The 15,354-nt window shown below is 36.3% G+C and overlaps 1 protein-coding gene across 2 annotated transcripts; it reads right to left on the minus strand.

Annotated features, from left to right (window-relative positions):
• Positions 1-932: 932 nt before the first annotated feature.
• On the minus strand, positions 933-15,302 carry LOC145479192 (ADP-ribosylation factor GTPase-activating protein 2-like). Of its 2 annotated transcripts, XM_081457476.1 has the most exons (19): positions 15,110-15,302; positions 14,911-15,029; positions 14,638-14,710; positions 13,306-13,364; positions 12,952-13,024; positions 12,333-12,474; positions 11,930-11,986; positions 11,087-11,142; positions 10,566-10,601; positions 9,618-9,988; positions 8,677-8,718; positions 8,387-8,434; positions 7,781-7,834; positions 5,788-5,834; positions 5,181-5,251; positions 4,863-4,965; positions 4,407-4,477; positions 3,585-3,623; positions 933-3,149 (listed from the first exon to the last, which is right to left on the minus strand). In XM_081457476.1, exons 1-19 carry the CDS (start codon positions 15,215-15,217, stop codon positions 3,126-3,128), a joined length of 1,593 nt encoding a protein of 530 aa, XP_081313602.1. In that variant the 5' UTR covers positions 15,218-15,302; the 3' UTR covers positions 933-3,125. The 2 variants fall into 2 exon arrangements, with proteins under 2 accessions (XP_081313602.1, XP_081313603.1); XM_081457477.1 differs by lacking the exon at positions 7,781-7,834.
• Positions 15,303-15,354: the final 52 nt, after the last annotated feature.

Raw genomic sequence — 15,354 nt, forward strand, 5'->3', positions numbered from 1 at the left:
GGGCGCTTACCATTAAAAAAAAAATCCGGAAATTTCGGTTGAAAGTCAAATGGAACAGTAATTTTCTGGAAAATCCGTTCGGAAATTGTAGACTACCTCCAGAGGTAGTCCTCTTTTTCCGTTCCGAACGGAACGGTGGAAATTTCTTACCATTTGCTAAATTGTCCAGTTTCCAGTCTCGCATCAGCCGAAAACAAGTACGAGAAATCGAATTGCAAATGGTAAGCGCCATCTCGTTCGGTTGGTTTGCTGATTGTGGAAAAACCCTAACCATTATTCAACGGTCATCCCAACCGGTTTATTCTGACAAATGGTAAGCACCCATTACCTCCTTTTTTTCCGCAAAAGCTGCCGCTGTGGACCTTTTGAGGCTGAACTCCCCAAGAGGTACTAAAACCGCTTTTTTCACCCCTAAAAGGTACCCACAGGCACCCCCGCACTTTTTATATACGAGATCGACCCGGACTCTTAGTCAGCTACCCGTGTACTGTTTTTTTTTTTTTTTTTCCGTAGCCCCTCAAGATTATTTAGCTGACTCCTAGTTTAAGCAACTTTGCGTGCACTTGTTGGTTTGTTAATTATTATTATTATTATTATCATCATTATTATTATTATTATTATTATTATTATTATTATTATTATTATTATTATTATTATTTGTATAGTACCTTTAATTTTTTCCGATCCCTTGCATTTATTTAAAGTACACAGCCTACCAGATGCCAGTAAAAATTAGGTAAAGGGAACCGTCATTCTTTTGTAACTTTTTTTTTTCTTGCACTTGATTTGTAGATAGTGCAAATGATTGGGAGCCATTTGCATTTGAATCAAACAGGTAATTGGTTTTGATCCCATTAAAATCCATAGAAAGTAAGTGGTCGAGATCTGCTAAATACTTCTTTTAGGACAAGAAAATCCACTCACAATAAACCGGATTTTAAAACAATTTAATCAAGTGACAACAACACATTACATAGACATTTCTACAAGTAGAGTGAGCTCCCCCTTTACGATGGTCAACCCTCACCAAGACAGAGATGTTGTCAAGGAAACCCCACAAAAGTGGACAACGCCTCTTCTAGGATGAAATATTTCCAAGAGGTCTCTGCCAAGTATCTGGATTACAGGGAGTTCACTACACATACTGAATAGTCCATTCATATGCAGCCAAGTGCTTCTCTTTCTTACCTGCTTCAAAAACTCAAAGCTAGGAAGCAACACCAAGGCACCAGGCTGTATAATTATTTTAAATGCTATACCGGAAATCTTTCAGCCCCAAAGACAACACAAATTTACCACTACTTCCTCCTTAAAAAAAGAAACACTTTATGGAAGTTTCTCCTGCTATGACAAGGATGTGTTTTACAATAAATTAAAGGACTGTGACAAAAGTCTTCTTTACTCATCCTGATCAAGAACAACAATGTCTTAACAGAGCAATGATCACCACTTAGATCAGGTTGGGGCTGAAAGACAGAAGTCATAAACCATTTTCATTTACAATGACCCACTTAACATTACTTTAAAATGCCTATAACTAACAAACCACTTGCTAATTTGCTACAATAATTATATGTGATTATGTTACAAGTGAAAACTACATAATAACTGTTTTTTTGTGCACTTTTCTGAACCTCTAACAAGATATAATGTCTGATTCAAAAAAAAAAATATGAGGTCTGCAATCAATTGGAGGTCATTTTAAGCCCGAGCAAGAAAACAACAATTGGCATATAAATTCAATACTATTGCAACAGAACATGAAGTGAGCCATCAGCAGAACTTTTGGCCAAATAATTTTATGGGCCATCATAAAGCTATGGTTTCATTCAAAAACGTTTATATTGTAAATGAACAATACCATCAGTTAAAAAGGTAAGTATTAAAATAATTAACAATTTCGCCCATACCCGTAGAACATTTTGGATTTTAAAATATTCCATTTCTAACTCTTATGAATTCTACTTTTGCCACACAATGTTACACTACAAAATAATAGAATATATTATACTATACTGAAATCAAAGTTAACAGGCAGATAGCTGCTTCCATTACACAATAATAGTTTATTGCGCTACCTACATCATGTATAGAGTAGTCTTTACTGTATGACAAACATTCCAACTCCCTTGCAAAGATATCATGGCCGATAATGGTTACCAATAATCACAGGTAACTTGAGATCAACACTTGTCCAAGCTGAAGGCAACACTGGCAAGCTATTTAAGCATGGTTCAACCTTGTTTTGAGCATGAATACTATACACTGACTGACCATGTGTAATTGGGATGAACGGCCTTAGAAGGATTAGGAAAAAAGTGAAGTTTACAAGATGGTGTTGCATGTATACTGACAGTTGAACAATAAATAAGACTGAGTGACCAATGTATCGTGTAAATTCAAATTTAATGTTAAATTCCTAAAATTCTGAGTTTTATTTTTTCAAAGCTGAGGTTTGCTAGCATTAAACATTCAAATGAACAGTCAAAATATATTCTTCACTTCACTCCCTTTTCCTTTGTAAATATTCTGGTAATGATTTCAATTACATTGTATTCCCATAAAAAATGCCCTGCTTTGGAAGAACACTAGATTTGAAGAAATCGTGAAAACTTTCTCTTTAATTTAATCATTTCTTTCTAATTCACCTTTCTGTCTGAAACAGTTTAATGTTCCTCTTTTAACTATAAATTCTCATAAAATTGCCAGTGAGTAACATAGGCAATACATTACTTTTCTTATTGCCTGTAAGATCTTATCAAACTCGGTCCAATTTAAAACCGTCTGAAGAGCCTACTTCTCGTTCACTCAGAGAGGAATCATTGATAGATGGAAGGTACACCAGTAGTAATTCAGTGAATTATTTCTTTCAAGAATTCAATAGGTTGAACAGCAACTTTTTTAGGACAAAAGCAAATGAACTTTATCATCTTCCACTTTACAAACAACTTCCCCAAAGAAAAAACATGAAAGGAGAATAAATAGCTGGTCAACAAGGTTGGACCTTGCCTTGATGTGTTGTTCACATTGGTTAACAAAACATAACTTGTTAATGAATATACTTCAATAATGCCAATTGAAATGACAAATTCTCCTAGTTGTAATTGCTAAGATTGTAGCAATCTTCAACTGGACCCACTGTAACGGTTCTGAGGAAAAAAACAAAAACATTCTAAGAAATGTGTAACTTAAGACACCCTCACAAGGGATCATACATGTACTTATTTTCCATTGAAAAAACACTCAGACACAACATTTTCTCAAGCCATCCTCTGTATTTCTTCTTTCATTTTGCCATACTCAGACACTGTTATGAAGGGACTTTGAGATATTCCCAACACAAGTCATTCAGTTAGCTGACATGTGATGCTTACAAGCAAAACGTTCGCCACCATAGGATGCATGTAAGTTTCAAGCAACAATATAAAATAGTACATGCACTGGTCAAATAATAAACAAAGATGAAAAAAATATATATATTCTGTGAAAGTTAGATGTCTTGTTTTGCAACATACAGACCGAACAAAATTCCCAATCTAACAAGTCTGTATATGAGTTACAATGTCATGAAAACAAGTTTTTACCTGTAACGTTCCTATAACTCCTGAAGCCATACTTGACAACTGTAGGAAAATAATATGCACAACTGTAAACAAACATTTACTCACATTTACATTTAGAAGTATTGAAAACCACGTTACAAAATATACCCACATTAATGCAACAATGCTGATTGATGTCACAGTGTTCTTGCACACCTTATCAGTGTGTAGAGAAAGACAAGTTGAACAGCACAAGGCTAGAGGATTTCATTTTCTATCTGCTGCTTGCCTGATATGTAAGTGAGGGTTTTTGGGGGGAATTTCGAAGGAAATTCATCTTACAGAAGTACTGTAAGAGATTGAATTAATGTTTAATTTTAATTTCTAATCAATTAATTGCACAAGTAAAGAATATTTTCAGACCACTGGGTACTGAAAATGACTTTAGGGCAAGCACATCCCCGTTACAGCTCACCCAAAGCTGAAAGCAGAGAAGTTGATTATATGGAGGCATGGTGATAGGATCCGTCATTAGAAAATATCCTGTGAGAATGTGCTAAAACCAGTTGTTCTATAAATTTTTTAGAAACTGTTGATGTAGTGATCACACAAAGAAATATTAATGTTTTGGTAAGTATCACGATAAGGATTCAAAGTGATTTCCTTTATTCATCAAAGAATTTATGAAAGAAAAAGAAAACAATTTTCTGTGTTCTGTTGGAAAATATAGAAACACTTGTAATGTTCGGGAAAACCCAGAAAGGCTGAGGAACACTCGCACGCAATTCAACATGTTTCCTCAGCATTTCTCAGACTCAGACAATGTTTCTTAATACTATCTATGTCTTAAATGTTAATTCTAACCTTCCCAGTCATTCTAGCCATTCCTTCTTTAAGCTGTGAAAGATCAGCTGATGAAAAACTACCAGCAGCATCTGAAAGGAGAAAATATTGATAAACATTAAAATAATATTGAACCTTTTACCCTATCAGGCTCACCTACAACCACATGCAATTTCTCCTGTTGTCTCCAGTGGGCATAATACATTTGAATTAAATTCTGTAGTGGTAACATATTTTAGACAGTTCCATAGTTCATTATAAGGATTTAAATTTTAATAAACAATTTTCAAGTCATCTGAGGTTTCAGTGTTGCTGTCATAATTTCATACTAACTGTACAGTGATATCTATCGAGTACTCATGCAAGCTCAATCAATGCTCCTTAATGCTCATGTGTAAACTGGGTGACAGTTCTCTTATGATGTACATGTATATTATGCACATTAACTATAAAACTAAGTCATAACAATTTCCTTACTTGATCTTGAAGGTCTGCTGTCATCATTGCCAAAGAGGTCTGCACTAGAAACACTGTTGGATCCTTGGAAACGATCCAGCCGAGACTTGATGGCATACTCCTCCTAAAATTACATATAAAGCAACACAAGACTGACTGAGTGGTTTTGGGCACTAGTGTTGTAGTGTGAACACCATCATGTAATTTACTGCCAGCTTGGAACTCTTCTACCACATGGGATTCATGAATCTATAAGAAGTTTATTTGAAACCTGATTTTTTTTTTATTATGGCTAAGCCTTTAAGTAGGAAATCCATATTCAGCAGCTGTTTACTATACCTGGTCTGAATTTCCATGAAACTGAGCTGAGGAAATACTCTTGGCATTTCCAAACTTTCTTTGAGCTTCACCTGAAAAAACAAAAAGGTAACAAATATGGTAACGTAGATTCATAGAGGCAGGGGTTTCATTACACCTGTTCAGCAGGAGGAAAACTGGTCTTAACAGGAAGACAAAAATTTTGAACTGAAATCCTTGGTAAGAAAAACTTTCCTCTAGATGGTCAAACCAGGTAGGCAAAATCATCATCACAGCCAGTTGATTTGCCAGGTGCCTAGCCCTTGATCAAACCTCTCAGAAGGAATAATGGATTATTGTTGAGTCATGCCGTACACTTCTGATAAGCCCCCGGACTAGAAAGATATGTCCATGGACCAATATTCGCCCCTTGAAAGATTTACTTCTTTCAATTACAAGCTCCCCATGGCAGAGATTGCTTTGTACATGATGTCATTAAAGTACCCTCAGAGGCTTGTGATAACAGTGTTTACTTAATGACTGTGGAACTTCCTCAAATTTGTTTCAAATTGTTACAAGTATGTTGATCATTGAAACTGACCACTGCTTAGGAATACAAAAAAAGCTGAACAAAAAAGTTATCTTTTACCTGAGGATGAATAATCTACAGGTTCTGGATCTCTTCTTCTGTCAAACCTTGAAATGAAAAAAAAAAACCTAAATAAAGAACTTTGAATCTTTCCACAGCCAGGGCATGTATGACAAGATATGCTAGATTTCTATGTGGACAGTACACTCATAGAGCCCTTAATAGCGGAGTGCCAAAGGCACGCGAGCGGAGCCTCGTATCTTAGACAATTTGGTAGCCCATCGACCTCAAAAATTTTGCCTGTCACATGATTGTACGTAAGTCCGTCCAGTGAAATGTCACTCTGTGACAACCTAGTTGCCAAGGCTTTATCCTTACAGTTTAGTAGGGGCAGGTTTACAGCATACATCTTTGATATTGGGCATCCATGTTACATTCAATTGATACCTGTCAAAACAAGGTATCCGCTGACCATATCGCAGTCTCATGTTTAGAGCTTATCAAGGTCTCGTGTTTTTTTTGACGTTGACCGCTGTCCACATACAGGCTTTTGGGTGGATTGCAGGTTCAAGCCAGGTTAAGGTTACTTCAAACCTTCGCAGGTGTCCTCCAGAAAACAATTTGTATGCGCGCCGTTTTGAAGGAAACCCCCACAAACTATATATCAATAGAAAGGTTATAACATGTAGAATTCGATAAAATTATATACCTTTTTTTTTGCCGACTGCTTTCCTAAGGCAGCAAAAGCCGTTAACGCCAATACGTCCGACTGAAATTCCGGCGAATTAATCGGTTATCAAATGCGATCGTTGATGCAAAATAACTGTGCAGTGTTGATCACAAAGCATCAATCTCTCAAAGTGTGTCAGCACTTTCTTTCATTTCTATTGGTTATCTTTTTATAGATCTGTCAAGTTCCACTATCGAAAAATCCGTGTGACGTGTTGCGTTAGAGACTGCCACAAGAAAAGTACTTGAAATAAAAGAATTTGCCGACACGCTTGTTCCGTATCTATCAGTGAATGTTCTGGCCAAATTTCATGGGAAACCGTCAATTCTACATACCCTGTTAATTCATTTAAAGAGGAGGGATTCTCTCGAAAAACAAGTGCAAGTTTTCGCCTTCTAAAGATTTATAAACATGTCACACCTTCTCAGAGGGATATGTCAACTCAAAATACCACCAGCCAATGAAATAACAGAACCCCTAGCATTCACAGTAAGGAAAGTTGAGCTTTGCTGTAAAGCGATAGTGTTACAGTCACGTTTTTGGCGCATACGTTTTAGGCTGGTGGTCAACAAAAAAAGGGCAAAACGGAGAAAAGCGATGTGCAACAAAATGAAAAGAAACTGAGGAGCAATTGCCAAAGCGTGATTACAAAAAAGCACTCTTGATGGACATGAAATCTCAAATTAAAAGTATTTGATATAGGATCTCTGGATTAAGCCGTTTGCCATGAAAAGGTCGCTGAGGAGTCCATGCCTTTAGGGGATTATGACACCCCGACAGTTTATTAACTTTTATTAAAAAACCTCTTTTTTCCAATAACTTGCACACGTTTTAATATTTTATTTTTATTTTTTGGAAAATGCTATCTTGAATAATGAACTTTAATTTGGTTGGAAAAAAGAAAATTTGGAAAAAGTAGCCCCGCGAAGGTTTGGAGTAACCATAACTTATTGTAATCAGGAGTTCTGTTTTTAAGCTTGGCTAAATCTATAAGATAGAAAACAGCACTGTGGCCCAGTGGTCTGCGCATTTACCGTGTAACCTCTAGATGAGACAACCAGGTCGAAAACTGGTCAGGGTCATCATTGCAGTTTTGAGCACAAGCATTACATGACGAGGGTATAAAAGGCAAATTGTGGGCCAACCTGGCACACTGTCGAGGGTAGAGTCCATTGTGATTAAACTGAGCAAGATTGCTGGAAAATATTTGCACTGCTTGCCCAATTGCTCATGAAAATTTACATTTTCCCTAGAATGAAAAAGTACCAGAAAGAAAACTTGAAGGAAATAATGAAAACCATGAATAACACCATGACACTTTACCTGTCTTCACGGCTTGATCGCCTTTCACTGGAAAAAGATGAGCCTATTTCGTCCCTAAACAGTAAAATATCAACAGAAAGAGATGTTCAATTGATACCTAATTACAAAAACCTACAAAGTACCTAACATTGCCAGTGATCACAGACAGAACTGTCCAATCTACATGTAAATGACCATCATTACCCAACTGTGTGTGAAACAACCTATGTGATACATTTTGTAAGGCCTCTAAAATAAAATAATACGACTTTTTTAATTTTCACAAACATGTTTCGACGGTACATCCGTCATCATCAGTGTGACGGTTATGAAAGTTTACAGTGATTTAAAACGTGCCTGTTACAAATCATACGTTACATTGCGTTGGAAAACAATACGCTAGATAAATTTTGAAGTTAACGGAATTAAATGATGCGCGTGTGCGTGCAGCTATAGGATGTACCGTCGAAACATGTTTGTGAAAATTAAAAAAGTCGTATTATTTTTGAAAATTTCTACATTTTTGCTGCTGTCTCAACCTCTAAAATAAGTATTCACTTGGTGTCCCCCTTCAAATGTTAAAATTTCTCAATCATTTCAATCTGGTACAAAATCTCAATGACATACCTATCTCTATCCCTATCCCAGGAGCTTGATCCAAATGGACTATCATACCTGCACAGAAAGTGGATACAAATTTACATTCAAACACTTACAGACAGGAAGAACTAACACAGCATTTTGATTTTGTTAATGAAAAATCTCTTTGTCTTGCATTTGATTGCCCGAGATGGTGCAGAAAATATTGATTAAATAGGTTACAGCACATTAAAACAATAAAATTTGTTTCCACAAATGAATGAAAAAAGTCACAAGTCTACGGCAGTTGGTGATGTGTTCTGCACAGTCATACTTACATGGGAGGTGGTTCAGTAAAACTTGTCCCATCCATTCCATAGCTAGAAAGAAAAGAAATAATGCCTTGTCTAAACATCCAAGAATCAACTGGAACACTGCATACAGCTGTACACCTGTCATTCCTGACCAACTGGATAACCTCACTAATGCTGGCAAACATGTCTTTACATAGAACTTACACAACTTACATTAAAGTTGTAAAGTGTCTCTAAAATGTATATTTTTAGTTAATCTACAGGTACAGTACTGCTTGAAAGTAAGTTAACACCTTTCATCTCCTTTCTCTTGAAATAAGAATCTAGTTTCATCTCATGAGACAAGGGCTCATCTTGAGAGATGAGAGTCTCGTCTCACAAGAACCAGTGAAGTGTTCAGTTTTTAATAAATTACAAGCAGTTAGCCTGTGAGGAAACAATTAACTTCTCATGACAGGTTTGTCACACTTTGTGGTGTTCTGTTGTAAATCTTCAAGAGGTCTTCGCTGAAACTTGCTTCACTAGACTCATTACTGTCATTACAAATGAAAAACTTGAATTTGGAAATAATACCAAAATGAATGCCAAGACATCAGTAAGCAATAAGATACACATAACATTGCACCTTCTCGTTGGTCCCTTTCTTTTTGTTGTTGTCAGCATGTTGAATTTGCATGTTGTGTGTGACAGCTTTTCAATCGTTACTTGCCTTGTAAGACCCATCACTATCATCCCAAATGAAGAAATTGATTGGTGCATTGAACCATGTGGTAAACATGACCATCAGTTATTCTTTTGAGCGTGTCCAATCAAATGAAGAGAAAGGCCATTGCCAGCGACCAGATCCAGAGGAGTTACAAGTGTGCAAACTACTGATACATGCACGTATTTTGAGGAAAACAAAAATCATGTTTTAAATGACCTGCAGCAGGAAGATTCCATTTACATGTATTTGCTACCATTACCTGTCAAATAAATCCATATTGGAGTTTGATGACACCCTGAGCTTGTCAGCAAAGGATGGCTGTGTCTTGGAAGGCCTCAATTGCTCAACGGTCTCCATGGCAGCTGATGCAGAATGACCTCTGCCAGAAGGGGTGGATGTCCCTTTCTTACCCCCACCTAAACCCATCCCGAGACGTTCCAGCTGCGCAGCCTTTTTGGGATCAGTGTGTCGCATCTTTTCCTCCTCTTTCTTGAAGTTCACAGGGTTGTATGCAAGGTTGGGAGACATGAGCTCTGCTTCAGCTTCTTTGGCATTCACAAGCGCTGCCTTTTCCCTGTCTTTGTCCAGTTGCTGGGCTCTGGATTCCAACTCACTGAAGTTTGTGCTCACCTACAGGGCCAATTTAAGAGGATTTATTACAGCATTTAACTACTAATGGTAAATATTGTGACTTCAGAGCTTAAAAGTAATCAAATAAAATCAATGTCCAGATTTTGCAAGACGCAGTGGCCCAATGGTTAGTGTGTTGTTTGCTCAGTTTCCAATATGAAAACTGCCTAATTTATACAAATGTGTGGTGGTAGTGCTTTATGCTAATTACATGGCTGTGCATGCTGTGCAATAAGTGCTAGTGCGAAGGTGTGACAATTGTTACATAGTGTTATGTGTAACAAATGTACTACACTCTGGCTCAAGCAGTCCAGGATTGATCCCAGGTTGGGGTCATTGTGTTCTGTTTTTGGGCAAGACAATTTTCTCCCATATTGCCTCTTCCTATAGAGTGAAAATAAGAATCGGCCAATTATTGGGGCAACCTGACAAAATGTGCAGAACTATCTAGCATGGTCAAGCATCCCAAGCAGAGGGAGAAGCAAAAGACTACATTGTGTATGAGCCACTATAACTTTAAAAAGTTTTAAATCTTTCGTTTTTATTTCTACAGAAAATCGATACTTTTAAAACAAACCTTGGTTGCTCCTAATCCACCCTTTTTAGCTCCAAGCTACAAAAAAGAAAATACAGTGTCAGAACAACATGTTAGTAAGTACATGTATAAACACTCAAGTATGTTATAGCTACAAACTATATGACTGTATAACCTTATGACCTCAGTCCCTTCAACAAAGCCCTACACTTCCTTTTTTCTGTCACAGCAATGCAAGAGGTATTTAAATATGAAAACGTTGTGGTGATACATTTTATATGATCATTATTACCTGTACGTTCTCAAAAATAACAATATAATGATACTTAATGATAATGATATTACGTTATATACCATTAACACCAAGGAAACTAATCATTCTGTTCTTATGACCAGGACTTTGCTTCAGACAGTGTCCAGGCCATTAACAACACACATGTAATGTAAACAGTAACTTATCCTTCATAAATAATTTGAATAGTGTTTAATCTCTTTGAAAGGTATGCAAAGCTACAGCTGACTGACACATATGAATTTAAACAGGAAAAAATGAAAAAACCCACCCCTTTCTTCTTGGTAGCAGCAGGCTTCCTGGTTCCTATTGTGGGTACACGGGCATCTGTTTGGGAAGAACATGAATGACGATTAAATAAATAAGGTTAAAATCCTTGGCACCTTACTTAATCATTTGGAATGATTTAACACCCAAAAGGTAAAAAGTTTATTTTGTAAATGCAGGAAAGTGTCTTCACTGGTGACAGGGCATATAACTTGCAAAATATTTTGGACAATTCTAATTGCAGACAATAAAATGTCCAAGAATAAAACCATCTGAAATTTTCAAGCATCCTAAATTTTAAATGCCTGAAATTTTAACAGAATAGTATAAAACTCTTAAGTGTATACTTTCTTGAGAGTAGTGGAGTCTGTCACTAGGGGACTAGAACAACAAAAATCCTTTTGAAGATCCTGTTGCAGATCACTAAGCCACTTCAAGCTTCAAAGCTTAAGGCAACTGAAGTTTTTTGGGAGTTTTTTGAGGAAATTTAAGTTACAGATTAAGTGCTACAAGACATGACATATTTTGAGGCTACTGAGAAAGACTTTTGGACTAGTAAGTCATAGTTACAGCTTGCCTAAAAGGGCAAGCCTGAAAATTGGTTTTCTTTGTACCCTGTATCACCGTGGAGCTACTTACATGACTGTTAATACACATTATACTGATTACTAATGATAAAATTCATTACAAATAAATGGGTCACAACAATGAGGAACTGATAACTAATGGGAAATACTGGTCAATGTTTTTTCTTGTGTTTGCTATCACAAGTAGCAAATTTCATTAAGATGCAATATTATTCAAGTAATGCCTATATACAGTATATTAAACATGAGTGCACACCAACCTTGATGCTTTGGTGGAGAAACACTAAGATTTTCCATGTTTTGGCTAAGATCATTGCCTAAAGAGAAGAAGACTCAACAATATTAGAATTCTTCAATGCTATTATGGGAAAACAGATGTTACTCAGAAAAATAAGGCTCTTCTTAAATACCCAGTGAAGCAACAACAAGTTCTAACAAGGCAGTGCAGTGATAAAGTAAGATGTGTCAGGAATAGGAACACAACACAACTGAAATTCTACCCAAATTAAACATTCCATGCTAATTGCTTAGCTTTACACAAAACCACTTACACTGTCTCAGATTAGCTGTAACATACATATGAGAATTTTGAAAACCCAGGAATGGCTGACCAGGGATATCACTCAGCTCCCATTTTGGAATTTCTTTTGGAATTCCACTTACCAGCATTGTTTCCATTCTTTCCATTTGTTGGTATCACAACAGTCTGCTGAAAAGACTGACTCTCTACTTCTTTGAAGAAATCATGATCTTTACGATCAGGAGAGTTGGGTGTATGTGGACCATGGTGACTATCCAAATGAAGCTGAAGTTATAAGAGAAAATAAGGTTTACGGCATAATAAAAATCTGTTACCTAGTGACCTTAGATACATTAAAATATGCAGAGTAATTACACTTTCACTGGTTTTGCTAACACTGCACCAGTGAGCTTTGCAATAGAAACAGATATTTCACCCTAAGTACAGCCAGTGTATACATGTACCGTCATTTCTATACCACACACATCTGATGAAGAACATTTTAAAGAAATCTAGACGTTTAAGCCAAACTTGACAAATAGCAGTATTAACTTAATCCTAGAAGTACTATAAAATACACGTTAGTACATGTTACAAGTGTCTCAAATTAAATTAAACATATCAGTCAGAATGAATACTGGAAAAGTTTACAAAACTGTGCCTAAATTTTTGTTCATGTTTGAACTACTGCTGAGCAGCTAAGGATTTGTAATAAAACTTCTCCCATTAGTTTACATAATGGTTACTCTTCCCAGCCCTGACCTGGGTTCCATATTGTTGGAAAGCTCTTGCTGCTAGTGTTGCTAGCTTTTCTCTGTACATCTGGGCCACACGACTAAATAAAAGAAACCACAGGAAAAATCAATAAAGCAAAAACCCTTCATCTTGCTTTCTTGAACAGATACAGTAAATTAACAACATAACTTATAATCTCAAAGTACACTTATGGTAAAAGCAGTGGAGGTTGAATTGATTTTGACTAATCATTTACAACTACAAAGAGTTGAAGTAGTTATTCCAGATTTATCTCACAGAAAATTCTGCATTCTTGCTCAGTAATTATTTTGAACCAAATGCAGAGAACAACAAAACAAGACATTTAAATTGTGGATTTACCCCTTGTATTTAGCAGCTGTATCTTCAGTGGAGAGACCATGCTGTCTAAAGAAAGCATTCTGAATAGAGATAAAAAATTAATACAATAATTGCAACAGAAGCAATTATTGATATCAATGACATTGATAACATCAGTGGCATCACTGTATGAGTGATAAATGGGTAATCAGTTGATTGGTCATTGATGACTACCAATACATTGATGAGTAATCAATGAATATTCAATAGCCCACATAATTTTTGTTATCGATTAGTCATTTACCAGTCATTGGTGATATCGATTAGTCATTGATATAATCTTGTTGCTACAAAACCATACCAAATCAAAAATAAAGTAATTCTACTTGCTTTTTGGCTATTCTCATAGCTGGCATATACAATATAATAAATGAGAGACAAGTCTTAGACTCCAACATGTATGAATTCAGTTACTTTCCCCATTTAACCTTGCAGGTACAATTCCTCTTAGCACATTATCTTCACAAACCATTCACAGAGAGATATAGAACAGGAAAAAAAATCAGTTACAATACAGAAGAAAATGCCAGAAAATTTTAATTGATATGTAGCCCATAATAATAAACAAAGAAAAATAGAAGTGGTTTCACAACTTCGTAGGAGTACTCGATACAAATACTCGAGTGACTATAGTTTCTATCTTAATTTTTAACCCATAATGATATATATGTGATCAACAGGTTAGACTAAACACTTTCAAAGTATCATACATGTAGTTACCAAGCAAAATCTCAACGAACAATCTTTGGTAGGATACCTTAGATTTGATTTCAACAGCTAAGTCCTTCAGTCAAAAAAGTAAACAACATGATTACATAACTTTTAGGGGAAATTTTTTTTGGCAAATATTAATATTTAAAAATTGCACTGGTCAACAGGTCATTTGGAAAATGAATAATCTCTTTTTCGTGAAGAAATGAAATTGATCGCAAACGGCTGGCTCAACAAAACGGATCAAACAAAATGGTGGCTACAGATGTCGCTAAAGTTCAATCCTAAAATTCATTCGTCACGAATGAAAACAACGGTGGTTTGAGAGAAACAAGCCTCCGATATGAGAAGGTTGAATGAAACAAAACCAATCCACAATGCCCGAGATTGGAATCACGTAATTACGTTTACAGTAAAGAGAGGATTCCTGGCCACAAGAGAATTGTTAACTACAATGTACACGACAAAAATCTATTAGAAACCACAACATAATTAAAGTGCGAGGACAGCCAAAATATGCAACAGCACACGGGAAGGATAATGGCAGTAATGACTTCTCTTAAAAAATTCAATTAGAGGGTGAATTATATGTTCGAGTCTTACCGCTTTCGCATTGCCGCCAACTTGCATCGCTCTTAACTGTAGCCATGTCCAATTTGTATCCAGTTGCGTCGACCTTTAAACAACACAATGAAACGTCGAAAAAAGCAGCCTTAGTCTTTCATTTAGTTGTGTGTTACAAAATGAACAAATGATTCGAACAAAATTCGGCAGGAGCATCTACCGCTCGATCACATTTTCTTGTCTTTTTCTTGTAGAAATTACTCTCAGGGCAAGATAACTACTGTGAACATATACCTGAGATATTTTCCTTACCTAATGAAGGTCAAGTGAACACCGAGAGATCGATGAACGGCCGAGCAGTCTATACATAGAAATACTCCGTAAGTTACTGATGCCCACGTTGGATTGTTATGTCCGCAATCAAAGCAAGTCTAAAAACAAAAGAGGACTTCTATAGTGAGGAAAGAGTTGTCTATGGGCAGAAGAAAAATTTTCATAAAGACATCTTTACCTTATTATCAGGAAGAGTTTTCAACCGCTTGAATATAATGGCGATGTCTTTCGGACTCACAACCGCATCCGCCATTTTCTTCTTCCGAGAGAAGTTTGGAAACGTCATCACTAAACGATGTCACGTGGTAAGATTTATTTTGAGTGAGAAACTGGACTCTATTTAAGCATGATAACGAGGCGACTGCAACCCGCCAAAGTGGCGGGAAAATGATTTGAGTCAAAAATTTTGTCTACAAAAATCCT

This window comes from Orbicella franksi, chromosome 2 (assembly GCF_964199315.1).
Source record: "Orbicella franksi chromosome 2, jaOrbFran1.1, whole genome shotgun sequence".
In the NCBI taxonomy this organism is placed as follows: domain Eukaryota; kingdom Metazoa; phylum Cnidaria; class Anthozoa; order Scleractinia; family Merulinidae; genus Orbicella; species Orbicella franksi.